Source organism: Diaporthe amygdali (assembly GCF_026229845.1).
Source record: "Diaporthe amygdali strain CAA958 chromosome Unknown NODE_2_length_3802984_cov_64_841326, whole genome shotgun sequence".
NCBI classification, from domain to species: Eukaryota; Fungi; Ascomycota; class Sordariomycetes; order Diaporthales; family Diaporthaceae; genus Diaporthe; species Diaporthe amygdali.
The window spans coordinates 877,298-900,399 of record NW_026517022.1 but is presented as its reverse complement, the minus strand read 5'-3'; the positions used below and the strand labels follow the sequence as shown (position 1 = coordinate 900,399).

General features: G+C 52.0%; 7 protein-coding genes across 7 annotated transcripts; 2 read left to right on the top strand and 5 right to left on the bottom strand.

Annotated features, from left to right (window-relative positions):
* Positions 1–914: 914 nt before the first annotated feature.
* Positions 915–2,039, top strand: J7T55_011624 (transaldolase; the record flags this gene model as incomplete). Its single annotated transcript, XM_053136427.1, has 3 exons — positions 915–1,268; positions 1,340–1,723; positions 1,803–2,039. The coding sequence occupies 3 exons, from the start codon at positions 915–917 to the stop codon at positions 2,037–2,039; spliced, it is 975 nt and encodes a 324-aa protein (XP_052999430.1).
* A 588-nt stretch (positions 2,040–2,627) lies between these two features.
* J7T55_011623 (calcineurin-like phosphoesterase) lies at positions 2,628–4,130 on the bottom strand (the record flags this gene model as incomplete). Its single annotated transcript, XM_053136425.1, has 1 exon — positions 2,628–4,130. The coding sequence occupies one exon, from the start codon at positions 4,128–4,130 to the stop codon at positions 2,628–2,630; it is 1,503 nt and encodes a 500-aa protein (XP_052999429.1).
* Positions 4,131–5,503: 1,373 nt separating this feature from the next.
* Positions 5,504–7,335, bottom strand: J7T55_011622 (cytochrome-1; the record flags this gene model as incomplete). The annotated part of the gene is made up of 3 exons (XM_053136424.1): positions 5,504–5,871; positions 6,358–7,056; positions 7,140–7,335. 3 exons carry the CDS (start codon positions 7,333–7,335, stop codon positions 5,504–5,506), a joined length of 1,263 nt encoding a protein of 420 aa, XP_052999428.1.
* A 1,766-nt stretch (positions 7,336–9,101) lies between these two features.
* Positions 9,102–10,786, bottom strand: J7T55_011621 (uncharacterized protein; the record flags this gene model as incomplete). The annotated part of the gene is made up of 3 exons (XM_053136423.1): positions 9,102–9,664; positions 10,026–10,267; positions 10,599–10,786. 3 exons carry the CDS (start codon positions 10,784–10,786, stop codon positions 9,102–9,104), a joined length of 993 nt encoding a protein of 330 aa, XP_052999427.1.
* Positions 10,787–11,383: 597 nt separating this feature from the next.
* J7T55_011620 (triacylglycerol lipase) lies at positions 11,384–13,486 on the top strand (the record flags this gene model as incomplete). Its single annotated transcript, XM_053136422.1, has 5 exons — positions 11,384–11,415; positions 11,474–11,553; positions 11,606–11,701; positions 11,770–12,065; positions 12,125–13,486. 5 exons carry the CDS (start codon positions 11,384–11,386, stop codon positions 13,484–13,486), a joined length of 1,866 nt encoding a protein of 621 aa, XP_052999426.1.
* Positions 13,487–13,698: 212 nt separating this feature from the next.
* J7T55_011619 (uncharacterized protein) lies at positions 13,699–15,590 on the bottom strand (the record flags this gene model as incomplete). The annotated part of the gene is made up of 4 exons (XM_053136421.1): positions 13,699–13,767; positions 13,847–13,926; positions 14,043–15,010; positions 15,070–15,590. 4 exons carry the CDS (start codon positions 15,588–15,590, stop codon positions 13,699–13,701), a joined length of 1,638 nt encoding a protein of 545 aa, XP_052999425.1.
* Positions 15,591–17,150: 1,560 nt separating this feature from the next.
* Positions 17,151–22,184, bottom strand: J7T55_011618 (Vegetative incompatibility protein HET-E-1; the record flags this gene model as incomplete). The annotated part of the gene is made up of 4 exons (XM_053136420.1): positions 17,151–17,651; positions 17,850–20,889; positions 21,530–21,673; positions 21,730–22,184. The coding sequence occupies 4 exons, from the start codon at positions 22,182–22,184 to the stop codon at positions 17,151–17,153; spliced, it is 4,140 nt and encodes a 1,379-aa protein (XP_052999424.1).
* Between the last annotated feature and the right edge of the window lie 918 nt (positions 22,185–23,102).

The window sequence follows — 23,102 nt, the reverse complement described above, 5'->3', positions numbered from 1 at the left end:
CTCGCGCTTCGGGCTAGAAGGGCCGAGCTGAGTGCTCCAGCGGCGCCCAGATATTTCAAGATATCCTGTCCCGGGGCTTCCGTCCAGATTGCGACAAAGTTGCACCATGGGGGTGATAAGTTAGTGTGACTAAATACAAAACCCAGTAGCAGACTACTAAAATTTTCCAGTAGCCGCGAGGTATCCCGCGTTTTGACGTCGCAACAACTCATGTTACACTTTAGCCTGAGTAAGCGACCACCCACCCACCAGTGTGTCCCTACAGGCCTGACAGGCCGTGGAGACGTGAATGCAGCTAGCTGTGCCGCATGAGGCCAGGCTGGAGGGGTCCTAGCAATGCCTCCAGTTCCGTTCCAATGGGCAGGGTCCTAGTTCAGTAGTGGGGGTGACCCTGGCCTGCCCCTCCCTCAACGGTCTGAGGTGTGCGTCGCCGACTGCGACCAACATGGAACTCGAACTTGGACCTGGACCTGGGCCTGCATCTGTGTCTCTGTGTCTGCACGTGGAGGCGAAGGGGAATGGAAGTCGAGGAACAAGAAGAAAAACCAATTCTGCACTGTCAAGAAGGCCAGAGTAAATTAGAGAGCCTGCAGACAGGCCAATTGACAAATACTACAGTACTTAATTGTACACACGGGTGCCCCGAGCTCAGTGAGAGGGAGTGGTGGGGGGCGAATATCGTCATGGGCCCGTAAATCTGACTTGCCAAAGAAGTGGCCATTGAGAGCGGAAAGATGGCCCAGGAGGTGGAAAGCTCCAAGTCACCCCGCCATTCGAATAAATACCTCTCTTGTCTCATCGCACGTCCTAGTCAGTCCCGACTAACAACACACCTACAATCTCTATACCCAACCAACCTCTGATCAAATCTTCATCCAGACACATAACCAAACAGAAACACTCACACTCTCATCATGTCGAACTCCCTGGAACAGCTCAAGGCCTCTGGCACCGTCGTCGTCTCCGACTCTGGTGACTTCGCCTCCATCGGAAAATACAAGCCCCAGGATGCCACCACCAACCCCTCGCTCATCCTCGCCGCGTCTAAGAAGGCCGAGTACGCAAAGCTGATCGATGAGGCCGTTCAGTACGCCAAGCAGTCCGGCGGCGATATCGACACACAGGTGGACGCCGCTCTCGACCGCCTGCTGGTCGAGTTCGGCAAGGAGATCCTCAAGATCATCCCCGGCAAGGTCTCCACCGAGGTTGACGCCCGCTTCTCCTTCGACACCAAGGCCTCCGTTGACAAAGCCCTGCACATCATCGACGTAAGACCCAGAATTACTGCTCAGACATGCTAGTACGAGAAGGAACCGTCGCTGACTCTTTGTGCCATTAGCTCTACAAAGCTCAGGGCATCCCCAAGGAGCGTGTCCTGATCAAGATCGCCTCGACATGGGAGGGTATCAAGGCCGCCGAGATCCTGCAGCGCGACCACGGCATCAACACCAACCTGACCCTCATGTTCAGCTTGACCCAGGCCATTGCCGCTGCTGAGGCCGGTGCCTTCCTGATCTCTCCTTTTGTTGGCCGAATCCTGGACTGGTTCAAGGCCCACACCAAGAAGGAGTACGCCAAGGAGGAGGACCCCGGTGTCGAGTCGGTCAAGAACATCTTCAACTACTACAAGAAGTACGGCTACAAGACTATTGTCATGGGTGCTTCTTTCCGCAACATTGGCGAGATTACCGAGCTGGCTGGATGCGACTACCTCACCATCTCCGTAAGTTGATACCTACACCCCACCTGCCTCTCCGATCCCGGAGGTCTCGGACAGAATACTGACGTTGCTGCCAAAATAGCCCAACCTGCTCGAGGAACTCATCAACTCCGACGCCGCCGTCCCCAAGAAGCTGGACTCCTCGGCCGCCTCCTCGCTCAACATCGAGAAGAAGTCGTACATCACGGACGAGGCCACCTTCCGCTTCGACTTCAACGAGGACCAGATGGCCGTCGAGAAGCTGCGCGAGGGTATCAGCAAGTTCGCCGCCGATGCCATCACGCTCAAGGACATCATCAAGAGCAAGATCCAGGCATAATTGGTTTTTTCACAAAAGTTGGGCGGCATAGATAAACACACGAGGATGGGAAATGATACCGTATATAGCAGGCGCTTATCAGGATGTCTAAAAGACGCCTTGGGCCCAAATTGAAATCAACTGAATTGCCAATCTTGACACCCTGGAGATGAAAAGATATGTATGTGAGTGGAAGATTCCGCATCTATGAGAGTGAAGTGGCATGATGATTTGCAGCAGGGCAGAACAAGCTCAGAAACAAGTGATTGGGTGGATGGATCGTGTGGTTTCGTAGAGGTTATTTAAGCCTATCACCTGGGACGATGTAAATTTGTCCTCGGGGCCCAATTAACTTGACAGTACCTGTATTCTTATAGTGTGATGCTACTTGTAATTATACAAGAGTCTCATCTAGCCTTGGTCTGGTCTGGTCTGGTGTCTATAACCATCCAAGCCACCCAACAGCCAACCCGCTTTATTACCCAGAATTGAGGCTCCATAGGGGAACGAATCACTTTAAACACCTCCAACGCCGATGCCCCACCGGTTTTGTATGCCATCCCAAGCCCGTGATGCAATTATGCCGCTCACACACTCACTGCCTCCCCCTCACGGCTCCACGGCCTTCTCGCACTTGACCTGCGTGATGCCGTGCACGACGCCCTCGGGCCGGGCCTCGATCACCAGCGCCGACAGCTTCCGGCCGTAGACGCATCCCGAGTCCAGGCCGAACGTGTGGCCCTTACCGTTGCCGTAGGTGTCGGGCACCGTCAGCCCGCTCTTTGCGTCGTGCCCGTACACGATCGTCATGCCGCTCAGCTCCTTCTCCACGGCGGTCTGCTGTCGCCGCTTCTTGTCCTTCTTGTTATTTTTCTTGCTGGCGTCTACGTCTCCGGGCTTGTTGTCGTCATTAGAAGTAGCAGCGGCGGCGGGAGCCTTCACCTCGGCCTCCGTCGTCGTGGTCTTTGCCAGCCGCTCCTGGAAGCGGTTCCACTCCTTCCACCACTTAGACCCCTCCCGCCCGTCCGTGGGAACCGCGACGTCGTCGCCCTCGTGGTCGCTGCTCAGGCCCTGCGCCTCCATGATCTTCTGCAGGAACTCGTCGACCTCGTCCTCGTCGATCTGGCTGTTGGCGACCATGCCCCTGTTCTTCTTCTCCGCCTTTTCCTTGAGCCACCTCTTCACCGCGTCTCTCCTCAGCTCATCCACCGGGTACACGAGCGTGCGCATCGACATCACCGCCCGGGGGTCCTGGTCGGCCAGTGACACGTTCGGCACCAGACCCGCGTGCACGACCACCATGTTCTCGAACGCGGGCGGGAGGTCCTTGTTGGAGGGGATGCGGCCGATCTTGAGGATCAGAGGGAGCTGGGAGAGCCATTCGAGCTGGCCCTTGGACAGCGAGCGCGCGGTCTGGTACTCGGGCTTGTCGCCGCGGTCGAGCAGGGCCTCGTTGGCGAGATACTCCTCCTTTGCGGCCTTGGGATCCTTGTCGTCCTTTTCCTCCTCATGCCCCTTCTCGTACACCTTCGTCTCGAGGTCTACCTTGTCGCTCATCGACTGTGGTGATTCGGAGTCCTTGTTCATGGCCATGCTCACATACAGCACGCGGTCCTCGTGGTTCCCCCTCACGGCGTGCGCGCCGAGCTCGATCGCCAGGTCCACCACGCCTGCAGAGTCCGGGCCCTTGTTAACGAGGTCCCCTGTCAGGATCAGGTGGTCCTTGGTCTTGTCGAAATGGACCTTGCCCAGGAGCTTCTCCAGGGCGGTCTTCTGGCCGTGGACGTCGCCTACTATCACCAGGCGTTTTGTCCGGCCATCCAGGCTGGGGATGTACTGCTCGGGCAGGTCGGCCACCAGCTTGTCGGGCATGCCCTTCATCGGGGGCCTGTGGGTCTTGCCGTAGCTCATGGGTGATATGCCGTCGAAAACCGTCGACAAATCGTCGTCAGGTTCCAGTGAAATTGGTTCCGGCTCGGGCCAGAGGAGAGAGTATGTAGTCGAGGATATCCTGCTGTAACTGAGGAGAAGTGTGAAGGACAAGATAGCAAGTACTGCGACAAGGATGCGTGGCAGTCGCGAGGAGGAATGGAAATCGGAAAATATTGACATGGTGGTGTTTGGTGTTGGCGGCTTTTGGGCGTTAGCAAATGCGTGCTGCGGTCACTGTCGTCATGTGAGTGGGGAAGACCCGTGTCGTCGAAGGTCTTCGTATAATGCGTGGGGAACGCGAGTACAGAACGGGATGATAATGAGGCTCGAGATAACGCTACTGCTGCTGAGTATGATGCTAATATCGTGAAAGACAACTCCCTCGTCGAAGCCTCAGGAAGTGTGGATGTACTGTATGTGTGGAGCGTGCCCAGAGTCCGGAAACAAGCAAGCCGATGTTGCAAAGCGAGGTTCAAGGCAATAGGCAGAAGGGACTGTTATGGTAGGCAATACAAAAACAAAAGGCCAGAAGAAATTGCAAGATGCGAAAGCAAACATCAATAGCAATCTGGCATTCAGCAGATATGGAAGAGTTCAGATATCCTCCCCTGCCAGCAGGATATGGATATTGATATTTGAGGAGAGATTGAGCCAAGATCATCAGCCACCTTCTTGGGCTGCTTGGACTGCACCAGGACCGGGGCTGCCTGCACGCCTTCCAAGGTTCTCTCGGCCCCGAACGGCAACTAACCACGCGACAGCCTACCCTCCATGGTACCACACACTTCAGGCGGCTAGCTGCCTAAGGTAGCAGTCGGAAACGATTACATCAGACCCAGTCTTCATCATCTTGGGCTGCCAATAGAATACTCACGCAGGGAAAGTCGACATCTTAGCATGACAGTTGATACATCCAGATAGTCACCCATGTAAATCTTCAGGCCTATGAATTGGAGAGCATCTTCGGGCGATGCTTGTCAGCATCATTCTGATATCAATTGTGGTGAGCGTAGTGTGTCTAGATATACACAGGTACTGTACACAGCTAGGTGCCGCTTTCCCGCCTTACAATCCATAAATCCGGCCCACAGGAAAGCACCATGAGTTGTCTCCCGCCTACTGTATCCGTAGTGACAAGCCTCAGACGCCTTCCAGAAGACGATGCATTGACTTTTGGCGGTGTGATCACATGCTCTTCTGACGCAGATCAGGATCTGTGCATTACGTATGGGCACTTCTGCACATCCGTGAGTGAGTCTGACAAGGCAAGACCCCACCGCTTGAGTCTTGGTGAACTTGAGCTGTCCCCAAGCCCTGGTATCAGAGCGAACGGATTTCTTGTCCAACGCCTTCCTTCTGTCCTTTTCACACATGTCCTGCGTCCATAATGTGTGGATCTCTTGTCTTCTGCGAGTGGGGTTTGGCGCCTCATCCGGAGATCTGTGGATATTTTCTTTCCCGAGAACTCCATACGCCATTCCATGCGTCAAGTCCAAAACGACGCATGGTGATCGAAACACGCCTCCCTTGATGCAATCTTCCGGCCCTCTTGATCACGGCTTTTTCGACTCGACCTCGTTCCGGTACTTTGCATTCTCGAGATCCCTCCAATCTGGGGGTGCTTTGCCGTCACCGGCCGTCTCGCCCCTGGTCCCACCAAATGCAGACTTGCCAGCGTACAGCTGGTACCCCTCGCCAGTGGCTTCGCTTTCTTGTAGGTTCTTGAAGGCCGCGGGCTGGTTGCCCCGGAAGCGCTTGCGCATGTCGATCATGCCGCGGCGGCACTCGCCAAACCCCTTCTTCAGCTGCTGGCATTTCGTGGGCAGCGTCTCGGCGAGTGGTGACCGGAGGCAGTCAGCGGCCGAGTTTCGCTGGACCATGACGCATTCGGATTCCTGGAGGCATTGCGCCAGGGCGGCTCCTGGAGAAAAGTGGAGTGATGTCAGTTGGGAGAAGCTTTTCGCATAATTGTAGTGGAACACGCGAGCAGGTGCGTACTTATTTCCTTACATGAGCTCGGCATGGCGGCCAGAGATCTGCGGAATCAGGTGTTGTGGTGATTGTCGCAAGAGGCTCTTCTTGACGGAGACAAGGTTGGGTGAAGAACCCGAGTGGCCCAAGCTCCCGTCGCCGCCAGTTTGGATGCGTGCAGCCACCCACGTAGTCTGAACATATCCATGGCTTCTTATTTACCCTGGCGCCCGACTTTCAGCCTCACCAAATCAAACATTACAGTTAGTTACTCGTCTATTATCTACATGTGATATTTGACTGCTTCCGAAGTCTCTGTCTCTCACAAGATGCACAGATTCAAAGCACCTAATGCTACTGCGTCATCTGCTCGTATGTGATGGCAACTCATAGTAAACTTGAGCGGCATTCAACTCAGTCGCTGCCGGAATATGACCTGGCATCTCCGTCAAGGGTATCTGGTGAGGCATCTGTCCCGCATATATCGGAGGATACTTCATCTCCTCGACACTGGACACCTGCCCTGCGCTGGAGGGGGGAGCTTCGATCCTGGCAAATGCGCCCTGCCTAGCCTTCTGCCGTCGTCGACGCATACACCAGATGCCTGCGCTGACGCCAAAACAGATACCTGCGATGGCAACACCAATCCCTACACCAATCTGTGCTCCCATCGATAGTCCGGCGTTTGAGGCTTGAGAGGACTCTGCTGACGCAGAAGCCGTCTGGGAACTCGCCGATGTGTCCAACGCAAGACTGCTGCTCGTGGGCTCGTCCGACGAGGTTGCCGTTGACTCGGCCGAGGAAGTTGTACTTGACCCACTCGAAGAAGCCGCCGTTGACGTCATGGATGAAGTCTCTCTAGAAGAGTCTGAAGAAGTCGTCGTGGTTGTGGCTGAAGAAGTTGTCGTTATCGTTGGAGAGGCGGTAGCAGTCGCGGTCGCGGAAGAGCCGAGCACGACGGTGGTTGCGGCACGTTCTGATACGTCAAACTGCCAATTGTCGGAATTGGCGCCCTTTCCGACGGCTGCTCCTGCGCTCGGCTTCAGGTTGAACCAGCATGGTGTATCAGAGCCGGTCCACGAAAGTTTGAGGAGAGCCGTGCTGTTGTAGCCACCCACGCCCTGGCTTTGTTTCTCTACCAAGAAGTGTGAGCATCATATGGCTCCCACTTCGCGGTTCCCGTGTCGAGGAGGGACTCGATAGACGAACTGAACTTACGAGAAACACTACCGCTGGCCGCTCTACAAAATGTGTAGAGGAATGGGGCGCTGAATTCCGATGTGTATTGCACTTGCACATAGTCGTTATAGTGCAATGTTGCGCCCTGGGTCGGAAATAGAAACTCGACACCGTTCGAAGGTGTCATAGCAGACACACACGCGAAAAATAAAGCCAGGAAAAGACCGGACGCCATGATAAACGGCGGGCGCGAAGCCATATTCACACCTAACCCCTCCAAAACTTCCAGGCTGGCAGAGCAAAGAAGAGAAGGCAAAAGAGAGGTTTCGGAGAAAAAGATTACCAAAAACCGCATTCTCTCCGTCGCAGTTTATTTTCCATCAACCACTGGTGCCTCTCGACCATCAGCGCGTGTGCAAGGGGGCTGCTTACTCTTGGTGGGGGCCAAGGCTCAGCTCATCTCCTCCATCCGGGGTCCTGCGCCCAATCGTACTCATAAAATTGGCTAGGATCTAAGGTAGGATTGGCCGATTGAAGGTCTAGAGGCCGTTCTGGCTGCATTAGTTTAATGATAATTCTCGTGGGGTCATCCTACTGTATTGTTAAGGTTAATCGTGTCGCAGGATCTCTTGGCTATGCTCTTCACAGCATACGCCCAAAGCTCTCCTTGCCACAACACCATACTCTTCAAGAGGGAGATATCCCACATTTCAGCAAAATCAGGCGAGGAGAGGTGACGTGACCAGCAAGGAAATCCCTCGCCCTCCCAGGCTTTGTTCTAACATTGTCTGCTTTATTATCGTCTGCTCGAAGATACGGCAGTCGACGAGGTCGTTCAACATCTTCACAATTCGAACAGGGACGATGGAATGACCGCGGGTCTTCGGAACTGCGGCCTGTCAGGGTACGGCAATCTGCCTTGGGACCTACGAAAGCTTCCGAAATGTCCAAGATGAGCCTCACACAGGGATGGTTAAGCCAAGCTGGCCATCAAGGCGGGCGAGTGCCAGCTGTGTGTCAACATCTCACGTGTCGTGGATGTTTTTCTACCTCGCGACCATGTCGATCAGCCTTGTGGCTGACAACACTCTTATTGGAGCCTCATGCAGTCAGCATGTCGCGTGGCTGGACAGGATTCTAGACAATTTGTCTTGTCAATGTCCAATAGCGATCGCTCTTCGATATACCTCCCTTCGGACTCGCCCATCAGCACATTATGCGGTAGGTATGAAGGTATGAGATGAGGAGACATGGGTTTCCGTCGGGTGTACGAAGGACTCTCGGGTGAGATCTGGGGCCGAAAAAGCAATTTCCTATTAGGTCGCGAACAGGCAAATCACAGCAGACTTGCTCGGTTTCGAAAAGCCAGGCTCTTCGTCACGAGGTTGTGCCTCTAGCCACCAGCACCGCTGTTCCACAGTGGTCGAGCCTTCAAGACTGGCCGTACGAGTGAAGACTATTTGTGAGGCCCAGTTGCCATTTCCGGCGTTTTCTGTTGTTAGAGTCGGGACCCAGTGCAGCTGATGACATACCTCGTCCTGTATGTCGCTACTACCAAGTCTGAGGGTTTCTGGCGTTGGCGGCACTACATCATCCTGCTGGGCTCAAAAGATCCAAAAGATAGGGGGACTAAATTGGGTCTTCTGGCTCAGAGTCAGTACTCTGAAAGACCTCGCCTCAAAGCTGAGAGCTGCCCAATTGCCGGTCAAATGAGAAATTACAATTATGCCATCATTACATACGAGGGTCCATGGGCATCACAGTGCTACGACTAAACAAGAAAATAAATCGCGGTATGTTCTGATTCCTTATACAGTCTCATCTCTCCTGCTCGCCTGACCAATGGCAAATCGAGCCTCAGGCACAAGCCAGGTGAACGGAGGTTCTCGGTGTTTGTCGCGTTCAGAGCAAGAACATATGATTTATCGACCAAACAGGATTAAATTACCCTCACTCGTGGTCGTGACGACTCCTTGCTGCGGAGGCGGATTGATCGTGAACTCAAGATGACAGGGTCTTCCGAAAGTACACTCGAGAGTATCCATCCTCCACCTTCCTCTCTACCTCAACAAACCCCATTTTGGGATAAAGGACGATATTCTCAGTCATCTTCTCATTGGTAAACAATGACAATGCTTCCCGGCCTCTCTCGTGCGCCACGTCCTCCGCGAAGCCCATGAGCAATTTGCCGTACCCACGTCCCTGAGCCGCCGAATCTACAACGAGATTGTTCACCTTGATGGAACCATCACCAGGGTCCGAGAGTAGTATGGATCCCAGCACTGTGCCATCTTTTTGCTTGCGGAGTACGAAAACTTCCTGGGAGTGGGATGTGATGATGCTCTGATAGTCGGCAGTCATGGGCGCTGGTTTTCGACCGCCCATGCGAGGGACATACTTCGAGTAGGCAGAGATCACAATTTGCTGAATAGCTTCTGCATCTGAAGTGACGGCTCTTGTTATCGCTACATCGTGACCGAAAAGCCTCACAGGCTCGTGGACACGAATATTGCCCTGCATCCCGCCCTTGTACCGAAGATTGTAGACTCTCACGCGCGGCTTAGCTAGGTATGAGGTGGTGAAAAAGAAGTCGTCTTGGGTGGTCTTCACAAAGGAGAATGAAGGTGAGCAAGGATTTAAAGAATTGGTATTTCTTACATTTTGGAAAGAAGAAGGGGAAAATTGTTCGGGGAGTTGGACGAATGTGCATTTGAAGAGTCAGACCTAGATAAGTGGTGTCCCTACCCCGCTGCAGCAGTTGGACGGGCAGTGTTGAGCAACCCACCCAGGCTCTTAATCCTCCATCGCCCATGGAATTGTCCTAGTTACGTTTGCTTTCCCTCTTCTCCATAAGTTGCCAATTTACGATATTCTGGGCTCGTACAAATCCCTAGAGAACTGGGTGGTCTTATGCGACTGTCATACCCTCTCCGATTTGCTTTGATCGGGAAGGCTCTCTCAACGGTATCAGGATGGCCACGATAGCAGCCAGCGCTGAGCCGGCCAAAATGCAGGCAAAGACATACTTGATCTTACTGGTAGGTTGGCTACATTGAATGACGAGCCACTTGATAGCATCCAAGGCCTGCAGTGTATCATGATCGAGAGTGAGACCATTGTCAAGAATATCCGACGAAGCTGTGTGGTTAGTCGGAGAGCTATGTGCGCTGCACAGTCATGGGCAACACCTCGTCGGACTGCTATACACAGCCCAATTTTGTAGCCATACAAATAAGCGAAGAAGGGGCCTCCTAAGTATTCAACGACTGTGAAATCATTCGCTCATGCCCCTTTATAGCTGGGGCACAAGGCAGGAGTAGTCAAAGTTTCAGACCGAATCCTCTGGGATCGTTGGACCTAGAGAAATTCCAGATGTTTAGGCCATTACACCAGATGATGCTTGCTTCACCCATGTCAGGGCACTCTCGGTAGTGTCTTCAGATGCTACCGGCGTGGAAGATGTGATGCTGCAGAATGAATCATCCAAACCTTTCTCACAATTGGGAGATCACCACAAGCTTGCTGCCGAAGGTGGAGACAGGCCACACCAGGGCGTCGACAGGGTCGTTTTTGAGAGCCTGATAAGGAATGCCGGAGACGCGGACTCCACCATCGCCTTGGAACACCCTTTGATTGCATGTAAGATGAACCTTTCCATTGGCAGCCTCCCGGTGTTGTTTGAGCATTTCCACGATGTGAGAAAATGAATGTATTAAGCTTTCTTCTGACCTGCTCGCCGGCTTTCCCAGACATGTTCGGGGATGTCGTCGAGCAAGCCGTGAAAGGAATATAGTAGTGCAAATATATAACGTGAGTGCTCAGTGATGAGAAAAGAAGACTTGAAATCACATTTGTCCAGCTTTGTTTAAATTGGATCAAATATATTTCACCCACTCCAGCCCCAGGAAAGTTGTTACTGCATGTTTGGGGGCGACTAAGCGAAGTGCCGTCGTTGGCGACATTAGCCAGGGGTCTGAACAGGAACATGGGTCGTGCGGCCCCTGTTGAGTCCCTGTCCCTGTATCCACTCGCTACTGCATCCCAACGGTGCAGCATTGCTGCAGCTCGAGGAATGTCGATTCGCATGTGACAAGAATAGACTGGTGCGCTCTTCACTCAACACCCCAACACGCTAGGCCTCCGCTCTTCGTTTTCGTCGCTCTCTTTCGCTCTCCACTCGCATGATGTCGCACTCTTAGAGATACCAGCTCAAACGATCATCCCACGGGTTTTGCGCATCTGATCAACGGATCGCGCTGTGGGCGCTCCAACTCGCGCCAATAATGCCAGTCCCGTTCCTCGGGCGCCTCGCCATGTAAGCTCCAGCATCACAGCCCGAGAGTACCATTCAAGTCTCTGACGTCCTGCGCAAGAACCGAATATGTTGCCGTAATAGGGTCTTTTATCTTTGTCGGCCTCGAGGTCATCATCCGAGTCCTGACCTTCGCATTGCGTGCGCCGAACTCCAGCCCCTGAGCGATTTCCTTCCTCTGACCGCGAAATAGCGTCGCCCCTTATCGCTCTGTGCTACAATGCCTCGCGGCGCCTGTACAGATGGAGGTCGCCAACCGATAGCAAAAGAGAATCGGAGAAGAAGAATGGTTGGTTTCCAAAGCACCTCTCTACCGACGATTTCCCAGGAATTCTATGTTGACAGAATATTATCCAGAACGGTCGAAATCCATAAGGAACGCAACCGATTTTGTTGAACTATGCGAGCTCTACGGATATACAGCTGAGGAACACGTCGTCCAGACTGATGATGGGTACCTCCTGGGAGTTCATCGGCTCGCGTGGAAGCGAGGCGAGGAAGATGCTAAGGTCAACTCTGGTCCCAACAGCGTGCAAAAGCGTGTCGTCTACCTACATCATGGCCTTCTCATGAACAGCGAGGTGTGGGTGTGTCTCACGGATGCTCAAAAGGTGTTGCCGTTCGTCCTGGTGGAGAGAGGTTTCGATGTCTGGGTATGCTCCTGTCAGCCATCCCCCAGAATGAATATAGAAACGCTGACAGTTCCCGAAAGCTTGGAAACAATCGAGGCAACAAGTACTCCAAGAAGTCCGTCCGTTCGGCTCCGACCTCTATTGAATTTTGGAACTTTTCGATCGACGAGTTCGCCTTCCATGATATTCCCAACAGTATAGAGTACATCCTGGGCAGCACAGGGCAACCGTCGCTCTCCTACATCGGTTTCTCGCAAGGAACAGCACAGGCCTTCGCGGCCCTGTCCATTCACCCAAAACTGAACCAGCAGGTCAACGTCTTCATCGCGCTGGCGCCAGCCATGTCGCCTCCGGGCCTAGCCAACGGCATCGCTGATGCTCTGATCAAAGCATCACCTCAGGTGCTGTTCCTCATGTTCGGTCGAAGGTCCATCCTCAGCTCCGCTCCATTGTGGGAATCGCTCGTCTATCCCCCATTGTACATCAAAATCCTTGACATGGGTATGAAGTTCTTGTTCAACTGGACAGGTAAAAACATGACCACACCCCAGAAGCTCGCTGCCTACCCCCATCTGTACTCTTTTACTTCAACCAAATCCGTTGTCCATTGGTTCCAAATCATCCGCACCAAGTCCTTCCAGATGTTCGACGACGATCCGCCCCTGACCATCGGTACGAACCCCCGCTTTACGAAGGTCGCCAAGTACCCGACCCGCAACATCAAGACGCCTATTGTGCTCGTGTATGGAGGCAGTGATTCGCTAGTCGACATCAAGGCGATGCTGCGTGAGCTGCCGCCAACTACGGTTGCCACTGAGATCCCTCACTATGAGCATCTCGACTTCCTCTGGGCCAAGGACGTCGCCGCACAAGTCTTCCCCCACGTCTTCGATGCCCTCGATAGTTTCACCGATGCGGAGCACACCAAGGATGAGTTCGACATCTACCGCCGCGCGAGGCATCAGAGCCTGAGCAGAAGTAACACTTTCTGGAGGAATGCGCACTCACGCAACGGCAGCGATGTCAACACAAGTGATGTAGACAGCGCACTAGGCAGTGCGGTGAAGCTACCGCACCAGGCTCGCGAGGGTGTTGCGCGGAATTTCCAATACAGTGATGACGACTCTTATGTGACTGAGACAAGTGAGCCAAGTGGGGGGAGCCTGAACCTGGGTCAATCGAACAAGAGCTCTACCTCTGTCGGCCTTGACATTGCTCAAGACAGGCGGGGTAGTAGTGGAAGTCTTTCGTCAAAAACCAGCGGCAACACCAAAAGATCGCTTCGCACCGGCAAGGGGATAAGTTTCGGGAAGGTCGCGAGTGCAGGTGTGAGCACGACGGACGTGACGGGCGTCGCGGCCGCCGCGGCCGCGAGTCCCCAGCAGGCGAGCACGGATGATGGGGCGAGAAATCGCCTACGGATGGTCTCGGGGCAACGGTAGCATAAAATAAGAATGTGAAGGTATACATGCGCCCTAGTGGCTTAATAACAATAATAAATACAATCGAGGCACTCCAACCGGGAAGACCCTACGGTGCCAGGTAAATGCAGTACCTCAGCAAAATTTCTATTCCTTTTCCTATGCCCCCTCCTTAGATATACGTGTCTTTGAGATCAGATATCGTCGTAGTATGGCTTTTATTTTGAAGTTTGTCATGCCATATGTTTTCCGTAGCGAGTGGCTCTTGATTTGATCGAACTCGTGCGTTTTGCTTCGTAGAGCTAACATGTAGTATGTGAGTGTCTGTAACAAATGCACAATATACGTAATGAGATATACACTCTGGTAACAAGAATTCACATCCGACTCCGTGTTGTCTCCGAGTCCAGATAGTCCTGCCAGTGCCGCATCCCAGCTATCCAATATATCATCCCTCCAGACTGCAGTACCTCTGATGTGGCTGCATGCTTCACAGACTGATCCTGAGCATCAACAAGGCCCATAGAACGCATACTTCCTTGCTTAGATAGTAGAATTGTGCGAGTGGTACGCCTACTCGCCCCCGGGAACCTCACAACCTGCTTCATGGCCTCGTTCCAATATCGGAGCGCTCTCTCATGCTCAGACCTCGTGTGGTATATCTTGGCCAGCACGATACAGACACGCAATTTGCCGAGTTTCATGAGGTTATCCGCACGAGCCTCGGTCTCGATACAGAGGCGTTCCGCCTCTTCGATTCGCCCCTGCGCGAACAGCACTTCCGCTAGAGACGACTCCAGCAATGACTTTCCTGAAGCAGGCACTTCTTGCTTGTCCACCACCCGACGTGCGAGTTCTTTCCGCAGGTACTCCTCGGCAGCTTGGGGCTTGTCGAGCTCTCGCAATGTATCCGCCATCTCAACTGTAAGGTCGCGTCGATCGTCATCGAAATTGAGGTCTGGGAGTTGATCAATCAAGTCATAAGACCACTTCAGATGCGTGTGCGCTTCAGAGAACATGCCCTGAATTCTCAAGGTTCTTCCGAGCATCATGCCCTTACGAAACCGAACAACTTGCTCCATGAGCGAGGGCTGCTTGTCGAGAGGACTCCACGTCTCTAGAAGCTGCTTAGCTTGGGAGAGGTCATTGACCTGCAAGCAGTTGAGGGCACGCTGGAGCATTATGTGTCCCATGGCAGCGTTCGCCCTATGAGTAAGGGTGTTTGGCTGCTGTTGACGGAGAAATGTATCAAGGATCATTACAGCGGCTGGGTGCTCGCCATCAAGCCGGCGCAGCATAGCTTGTGTCGAACTGAGACAAGATGAGAGGTGCCAAATCTCAGCCTGGCTGTGATTTAAACTCCGCATGTTTGCGGCGGCTTCAGCGACTGCGAAGCGTTTCCATACCATGGTTGGAAATCGTGACGCTTCAAGAAGTGTAAGAATAAAGTCGGCTCGAGTATCAGCGCTCAGATTCTCGAAGCAGTCCTTATGATTTTGTGCAGCAAACTGAAGGTGTGGCAAGACTGAAGAAACATCGAAGTTGCTATAACTTAGGATCAGTAGACGTGACGATGACTTCCAAAGATCCAACTGAAGACTGACCTGGGCTCGATGTACTTCCAAGAGCTGGCTCTATACGCAACAATCAAGGCCTGTGTTTTCCAGAAAAGCAGCGCATTTGTGGACAGGTCCTGGTGGATACGACTGACGGCCTCGTCGTTTAAGAAGTAGGCCTGATCGGACTTCTTCAAGAAGGCTGTTGACAGGTCGTCGAGTGCATGGCTGAGCCTTGCAGAATCAGAGAGCAGGCGAGTAAGCTCAGGAGAGAGGTTTGTAGTCGTGGCGTCCACCTCCGTAATACCGCCGTCCAGAGCCCAGCGTTTCCGAGGTGAGCCTCCGCGGTGGAGAAATTCATGAGTTAGTTGATGGGATGGTGACAAGAACGATACCAGAAGCCCTAGTATCCTGGAGTCTTCGGTTGCCCAACCATCTAAACGAGTACTGGTCCTTGATGCTCCTTCAATGGTGCTTCTTCTGCTCGCTGATACCCCGCCGTCCTCGAGTCTCTTCTCATCGCGAAGGGACAAAGAAGTCGTGGCGAAAAACCTCTGGTCCGACATCATAGTTGCCGTCTCTAATTGGGAAAAAATTGAGAGGTGTTAGTTTCACTCTGAGTAAATTTGCCGATAGCTGACAAGACCATATCTCTATGCCCATGAGCCATCAGCTCCTGAAGTCGCAACTTATTGAGGGAACAGGCCAATGTGCACTCCGCGTCTTCCTATCTGTGCTTTGAGAAGACTCTGTAACATCTTGTTGAATACTCACCTCTGCTTGGTTCTCTTTACTAGAGATTGGCGACTGTCCTGGAGGAGATGGACTGATCGCCGACCTTACTCTTGACGCAGTCCTACATGCAGATGAACCCCGTGATTTCGTGCGGGGTCATGAATATATAATAGGCAAGGATTTCGAAAATATATGCCCAATGTCACTGTTGTACGACGTCAACTGCATAGCGGTACCCCTGTCCCTAGTATCTGTGACTTGTAACAATCCATGCAGAGTGTTGGCCAAAATAGGATACATAGATACTTCGTTCTCACGCAGCTTTGCCACCGCGGAAACTCAGACTCATCGAAGCTGACAGTCGAGAGTGGGATCAAGTCCATCGATTGCAATGTATGTCTTTTGCCAACACTGATCGTTCCCTTGTTCTGCCGCAATGTGGCACAGCGCTGCAACCGCTGCATTATAGTTGTATGCTGTTTCAACGAAAATGTCAGGATTTCAAACTGCATTTGGAATCCAGTGCGTCGCAAAATTCGACCCGTATGAAATTTCCAATGATTTATACGGCCCTTTGCCACAATCACTCACGCATAGGTAGATAGCCTTTACCTTGCTACTATTTAAAGACAATAAATCTGGAATCCTCAATCTACTCTTGGAGACTTCTTGAATGCGTGGACAAATTTTTGGGTGAAGAGATTACCTGTTGTGGCAGTCTTTTTGCCCATGTTTTAGGGCTAATCGCAGTCTATGCTCTTAGGGAAAAGGCTTAATCAACACATTCGTCAATAAGTAGAGTTCAAATGTTAAAATATTATTCTTTTAAAACTACAACTTATAGGATTCATTCAAGCTACAGGAGGGGGAATAGGTAATGCTTTAAAGATAAGAAAAGAGGCCCATGCAATCTACTAGTTAGAATGAGTGTAGTACTATGAGTAGCTAAGGTAAAGATAATATAAAATTGATGTGTTCAGATAGTGCATTGCCCTGGGTGAGTTTGTACATAAGCGCAACTCTTACAATAGTAACCGGTTCCACTTTTAAACACTACAAATACCTCAACACACGGAGACAACTTCGCACTCTCTGCGTTTAGTTCAGACTTCAAGACGAGATCGACATTGCGCAGAGCGCAGTGCTCATTGGGATTCTATAATGCGCTGGCCGTTTCCATTCCCTACCCTTCGACTTCGAGTCCGTGCGATCTGAAAGATGCAGCTTCACGCCGAGATTAATTTCGTCACCATGTTGCTCGAAAAGCATGTGTATGTGGGGAATGGACCAGTCTTTGGTGCGTCAAGGAAAGGCGTCACGCCTCTTAACTCTTAAATTCTTTGGACTGAACCATGTGCACTACCGGTACCATTGCAGCGACTTGATCCATGACTCTACCGCCGGACACGTTGTGACGGCTCCCATTCTGAACCGTTCGAAAGCGCTCTTTTGTGAGAACTCCTTGGCAAACAAGTTTCCAGATCCTCGAGGATACGAAATTTTGAGTCGAATTCGCCGTCTGAGGCTCCGCCAGACGGTTCATCCAGATCTCTGAAAGTATTTTCCTGCTCCATGATGAATGATTGCTGTTTCTCGTCAAGTCCCCATGCTGAACAATCGAAGAGCCCTCTTTTGTGTGAGCTTCCTGGCGAATGGCTTGCTGAGTCCTCAAACATGTGAAAATTCGAATCAAAATCTTCACTAGAAATTTCCCCTGACTTATCCTCCGTAGCCTCGAGATGAAATTTTTGCCCTCCAGAACAACATCCCTGGTCCTCAGAATCGTCTTCCTGGTCCTCAGAACAACATTCCTGGTCCTCAAAATCGTCTGCCTGATCCTCGGAATCGTCTTCCTGGTCCTCAGAACCATCTTTCTGTTTGATGAAAAGGTATTCCTGTTGTTTAAGGAGATCTTTGTGTCCTCTGAAGAAGTTTTTCTTTTCCTGAGAACAGTCTGGCCGATCTGTCGGTAACGTCATGTCAAAAGCGAGAGCAAGACGTCGAGGAAATACCTTTACTAGCGTGGACCGTAACCTGCTCTAAGAAAATTCGAGCTTCTCCCGTATTGCGAACTCCAACACCTTTCTTAAAACATTGGACAGGAAATGCCACCGGAATGTCTCAGTCGACGGTCTTCCTTGCAGAGCTTGAACTTGCGCACACAGCAGCTGCTCTAACATCTCCACATCCACTGACTTCGTGTTTGTATCCTTCGTCACACCCACCGACAGAAGTCGGTCAAGCGTCTCGAGGAACCGTGGATGCCGATTCAAATCGTCAAGTTTGAAGGCCAATATCGCCCAGGCGAGCCAAACCGGAATCGGCGATGAGGACCCTCCTCTATTCGTTGCCGTTGTGACAAGGCAGCCCCCATCCGCGCCCTCGTCGAGCAGGTGGAAGCGCATGTCGTAAGTCTCTCGCACAAATTCGCACCTTGAGGGTTGGAGCTGACCATCAATCAGGGCATCGGTCACCGTGCCCCTCAAATGAAGTACGAGGAGAGACTTTGCGAGCTGAGCGCCTATACTTGCCATCTCAGCTGGTACTGTGTCCCGATCTGGGAAACGAAGTACAGATGGACACTCAGCAACTCCTTGCAAGAAATTTGGGTCTTTCTCACTCTTGTGGAGGAGGTAGCGCCAAGATTCACAGTTTCCCAAGAGCATACTCCGGAATTTGACAAGGAACTTGGCCTCATACCGGCGGGTGTCATCGTCCCATGGTGTATTCAGCTTCACAAAATGGTCGCGGAAGAGTTCGATAGAAGCGCTAGAATACTCGTCGTATATCTGGTTGACTTTGATTAGGAAATTTGAATCAAGCTCAAGCCTGGAATATGCCTGCGTTTCTGATATTCCATGCTTAAGGCGATCCCAGCCGTCTCCCGTCCAGTTGGTGGGCCGTGACTCGTCGACGCGCACCTCGGTTCCGGGCGGCGAGCGCTTGTATCGCGCGAGCTCAGCACGAATAATGGCCAGTCGAGCGTCGAAATCTTTTGAGAGATGCCCTTTAAGATAGGAGCGCACCGGCATTGTTCTGAGCCAATCCGCCACCGTGCGATGAATGAACTGCACACGACCACCTGTGTCGACCTCGAGAAGGCCTTTACAAAACGCATCCAAGCGCTTCACAACACGGCTACAGGCTTCTTTCACGTCATTTTGACCCTCGAATCCGACAGGCTCCTTTAGAGCGAAGTCAACATCGTCATACTCTCTCTCGTGGAAAAAGTAGATGACCGCGTCGCAGGGACACTTGCTCTCGATGGCAATTTCAAGGAACCCTGCCATCTTAGCGTAGTAGACTTGCGAGACACTGTCCAGAATTTGTTTGAAAAATCGCTCCAGGTCCCATGGAATCGATTTGAGGATTTTTTGGAGGTCACTCAGGGTGTCGCCATTAGTCAATTCGTCGCGGAGAAGTCTTGTAACTAGAAATACCCAAAGAAAAACCCCCTGAGCCTGTGTTGTGATGTTCTGGATCAATGACTCAGCACCATCCGAAGCAGCTATTTGACCCCAACAAGGATGCCGCGATAGTTGGCTTGTTGTAAATGCCAATATATCAGGCGTGGTCAGCTCGTGAATGTAAATCTTTGAGCCGGGCGACCGCCCGAGCGTCGTTTCAAACACATTCCACGGACGACTGGACACGCACAATTTGATTCCCTGAAAATTCGAGAGTTCAAAGAGGGTCTCGGCGATATCTAATTGATCACCTTCGAACTCGTCAAGGCCATCGATGAAAATACAGAACCTGGTCTCCCCGGAGCTGAGCCGGCCAAAATGGGAGAAGCATGCTCGCAACTCCCCGACACTCCACGGATCCTGCGGCTGCGTAGGGATTCGCTCAGAGCTCATGGTTTGACGCCAACGTTTCTGGCAGACATCGCTGATAAGGTGTGGCGCCTTAGAAAGGATGTTGAAGAGAAGAGTTTGCCAGAGGCCCTGCTGGGATCGTTGCATCAGGGTGCCGATGCTCCAAAAATAGTGACTAGCAACGACGAGCTTCTTAGGAGAGGCCCAAGACTGCAAGAGACGACGAGTGTCAGGATGGCCAGTGACAAATTTCATGAAGGTGGATTTTCCCGAGCCTGGTTTTCCGGAGATCCAGAACACGCCTTCTCCGGATTCAAGCCATCGCCGCAGGTCACCCTTGCCTCTTCGAAGCCCATTATCATCTTCTTCGGGTCTGTGCCCCTTGAGTGCCCAATGAAAAGTTCGCGAGTGGGCTTCTGCAATGTTGTTTTGCCTGATAGGTCTTTGAGGGAAGTCCAAGGAGGCCAGGATCTCTAAAGCAATGGAAATATTTTGACTTCCAAGAGATAAATCAGATAGTTTGCTTGTCAATGACTCCATCCTCGCCGCGTCGATATCAATTGGGCGCAGCCTTTGGCGAAGTCTAAGGCGAAGTCTTAGGTGAAGTCTTAGGCGAAGTCTTTGGAGTCTTTGTCTGAATATTTCCGTCTTTTGTGACTCGTCATTGTCATCGGTCTTGTCGACATTAACCCCATCGAGCTCACTAAGCCCCCCGGGGCCGATGGGCCAGCTGAAGATACTGTGCAAGGGTTCTGTGGTGTCTTGTATTTGATTTCCATCAAGCCAATTGAGCCCATTGAACTCATCGAGCCCATCAAGCCCATTGGGCCTGCTGAAGATACTGTGTACGGGTTCTGTGGTGTTTTGTACTCGATCTCCATTGAGCCCGTCGAGCCCGTCGAACCCGTCGAACTGATCGAGCCCGTCGAGCCCCTTGAGACCATCGAGCCCCGTGAGCCCGTCGAGCCCATAGAGCTCGTTGAGTCCCTTGAGTCCGTCGAGCCCCTTAAGTCCGTCGAGCCCCTTAAAACCGTCGAGGCCCTTGAGTCCGTCGAACCCCTTGAGCCTAACGAGCTTATCGAGCCTGTCGAAGCCCTTGAGCCTAACGAGCTTATCGAGCCCGTCAAGCCCGTCAAGCCAGCTGAAGATACTCTGCAAGGGTTGTGTGGTGTTTTGTACTCGATCTCTATCGAGTCCGTTGAGCCCGTCAAGCCCATCGAGCTCGCCGGGTTTGTCCAAGATGCTGTGGCGGAGTTCAGTCGCCTTTTGGGCATGATCCCGTTCCTTATACGTCGCTCCAAGCCGCTTGAGCCCACTGCATATGCGAAGGGCAGAATCGAAAATCTTTCTGAGCTCATACGTACAATACCGGGCTTATACGAATACGATAAACGGCTCATCTGTTGGAGCTGCTTTATAACAGTTCCAAGTAGTAAACGGCTCATTTCTGGGAGCAGCTCAAAAATGGGAGCCGTGCACGTACAGTTTATTTTTGGGAGCTGTGCAAAGGGGGAAAGGTGCAGGGCGCACGAAGGGTGCAGGGCGCATAAAGGGTGCAAAGCGCAGCCACCAGCGCCTTCCTCTCTCTGAAGGAAGGCACGCCTATGCCCACGCCTACGCCCGCCAGCCAGAAGGGGGGGGGGGGGGAAAGGGGGAAGGGAAGGGAAGGGAAAATATAAAGAAGATGAAGATAAAGAAGAGCCCATTTGGATTGGAATGTAGTTTAAGAGAGCTCTGTATATATAAAAGAACGAGGAAGCAATTCTGAGTGGGCTATTTTAAACGCCGCGCCTTTCCCGCACTCTGCACCTTTCCCGCTCCTGCACCCTTAATGCACCCTTCCCTTACCTTGCGCCCTCCGTGCACAGTTCCCATTTTGAGCTGCTCCCAGAAATGAGCCGTTTAATACTTGGAACTGTTACAAAGCAGCTCCAATAGGGGGAACTGTTTCTGACGGGAGTGGTGCTGGCACGGTGCTGGCACGGCTCCAATACAGTTCAAATATACCATAGACGACCGGTATTGTATGGGAGCATCCTAATTGTTTGTTTTGTGTCATCAGGGCAGACACCTGTTGTTGGAGCTCCAAAACATTTTTGCTGGAAAATGCTGGTCAGTTAGACTATCGTCAAATATCCAGACTCTGTATGCTCACTTAGAAATGATAGATACAAGGAACATCATGTCAGACTTGAGTGTGTCGATATGCTCTTGCAGCTTCCGCAATTCACCCTGATTCAACACTTCTTTAATGGCAGACTTGAAACACTTCCACCACCGGGTCTTCCCATCGCTAACCCGCAACCTCTCCACGAGGAGAAGGAGATCCCTACATGCATCTTGGCAGGACGAAGCGAGCTGATTCAGGTCCTCCTCGGGCGAGCCGCTCGCCAGCAATCCGTGCGTGCCGTATCCGCCGCACTCGACGCGGCCCGTTAGGTGTGAACCCAACCTGGATAGGCGGCTGTAAATCTTTTCGAGCTCCAGGCTTCCCTGTGACGCCCCTTCGGAGGATTTGTAGATCTCATGGGTGCCCCGGACAAGGGTTGACGCGAATTGGATGAACTGGACGACTGCTGAGGTCAGCCCCACAGCCGAGAGCGGATCCATCGAGAATTTGCTGTTGGGGCATCAGAAAGATAAATGCACAGCTTCAAGTAAATAAGGCTGGAGCGGCAGAGGTGTAAAGCTGCGAGCCGCGCGTGGTTGTTACCAAGGAGGTGGGGTTTGGTCGACAAGAAAGAGAGCATCAATCACGATGGGTGTCAAGAGGAGAGAATTGGATTCAGAAAGCAAAAGAAGAGAGCTTTTGGTTTCATTCCTTTGTCATACGGCACAACGCATGCAGTAAGAAAATAATTGAAACACAGCCAAATCACTGAGCCTCAATTGAGTTCAGACGTGCAGATCTCGGGGGGTCAGCAGGTTGCTATTCGCCCCTCAGCACAGCCCAAGGCGGATTAGACGCAGTGTAGCAGCACCAAGTTCGATAAACGGTATTGCATTGTCAGCATTGTTTCTGCTAGCCACAAGTTGTGTAAACCATATACCAAACGGTCAGCCTCGTATTTTATGAACCTGCATATATGGGAAAATGGTTCCCCGTGATAGCGTATCTGCAGCCCTAGGTTGGTTTGTACTTTTGCTTGAAGCCTCTGCATGATCATGAATTGGTAGCCTGCGCGTGAACGAAGCACACGTCCACCTGGGCATTAACGGCTTATGCAAATCGCTCAACCACCTGCGGATGCTTGATTCCTTGACTAACCCATTCTGAATAACTTCGTGCCTCCTTCTCCAGCGCATCAGCCTTAGGCACATTTTCCGTCTACCCACAATTGTCTCCCTTAAACACTCTCTCACTCCGTTCGTAACCAGAGAATGTATGAATTTTATTACGAGAAGCTACTAGATGATATTTCAAAATTCGGTGCGGTAAAGGGTAATCAGAATACGATCATCGAAGTCCTTAGTTCCGGGGCAAGTATGCTCAGTGAAGGTTGGTTTCACAACACAGAGAAATCACAT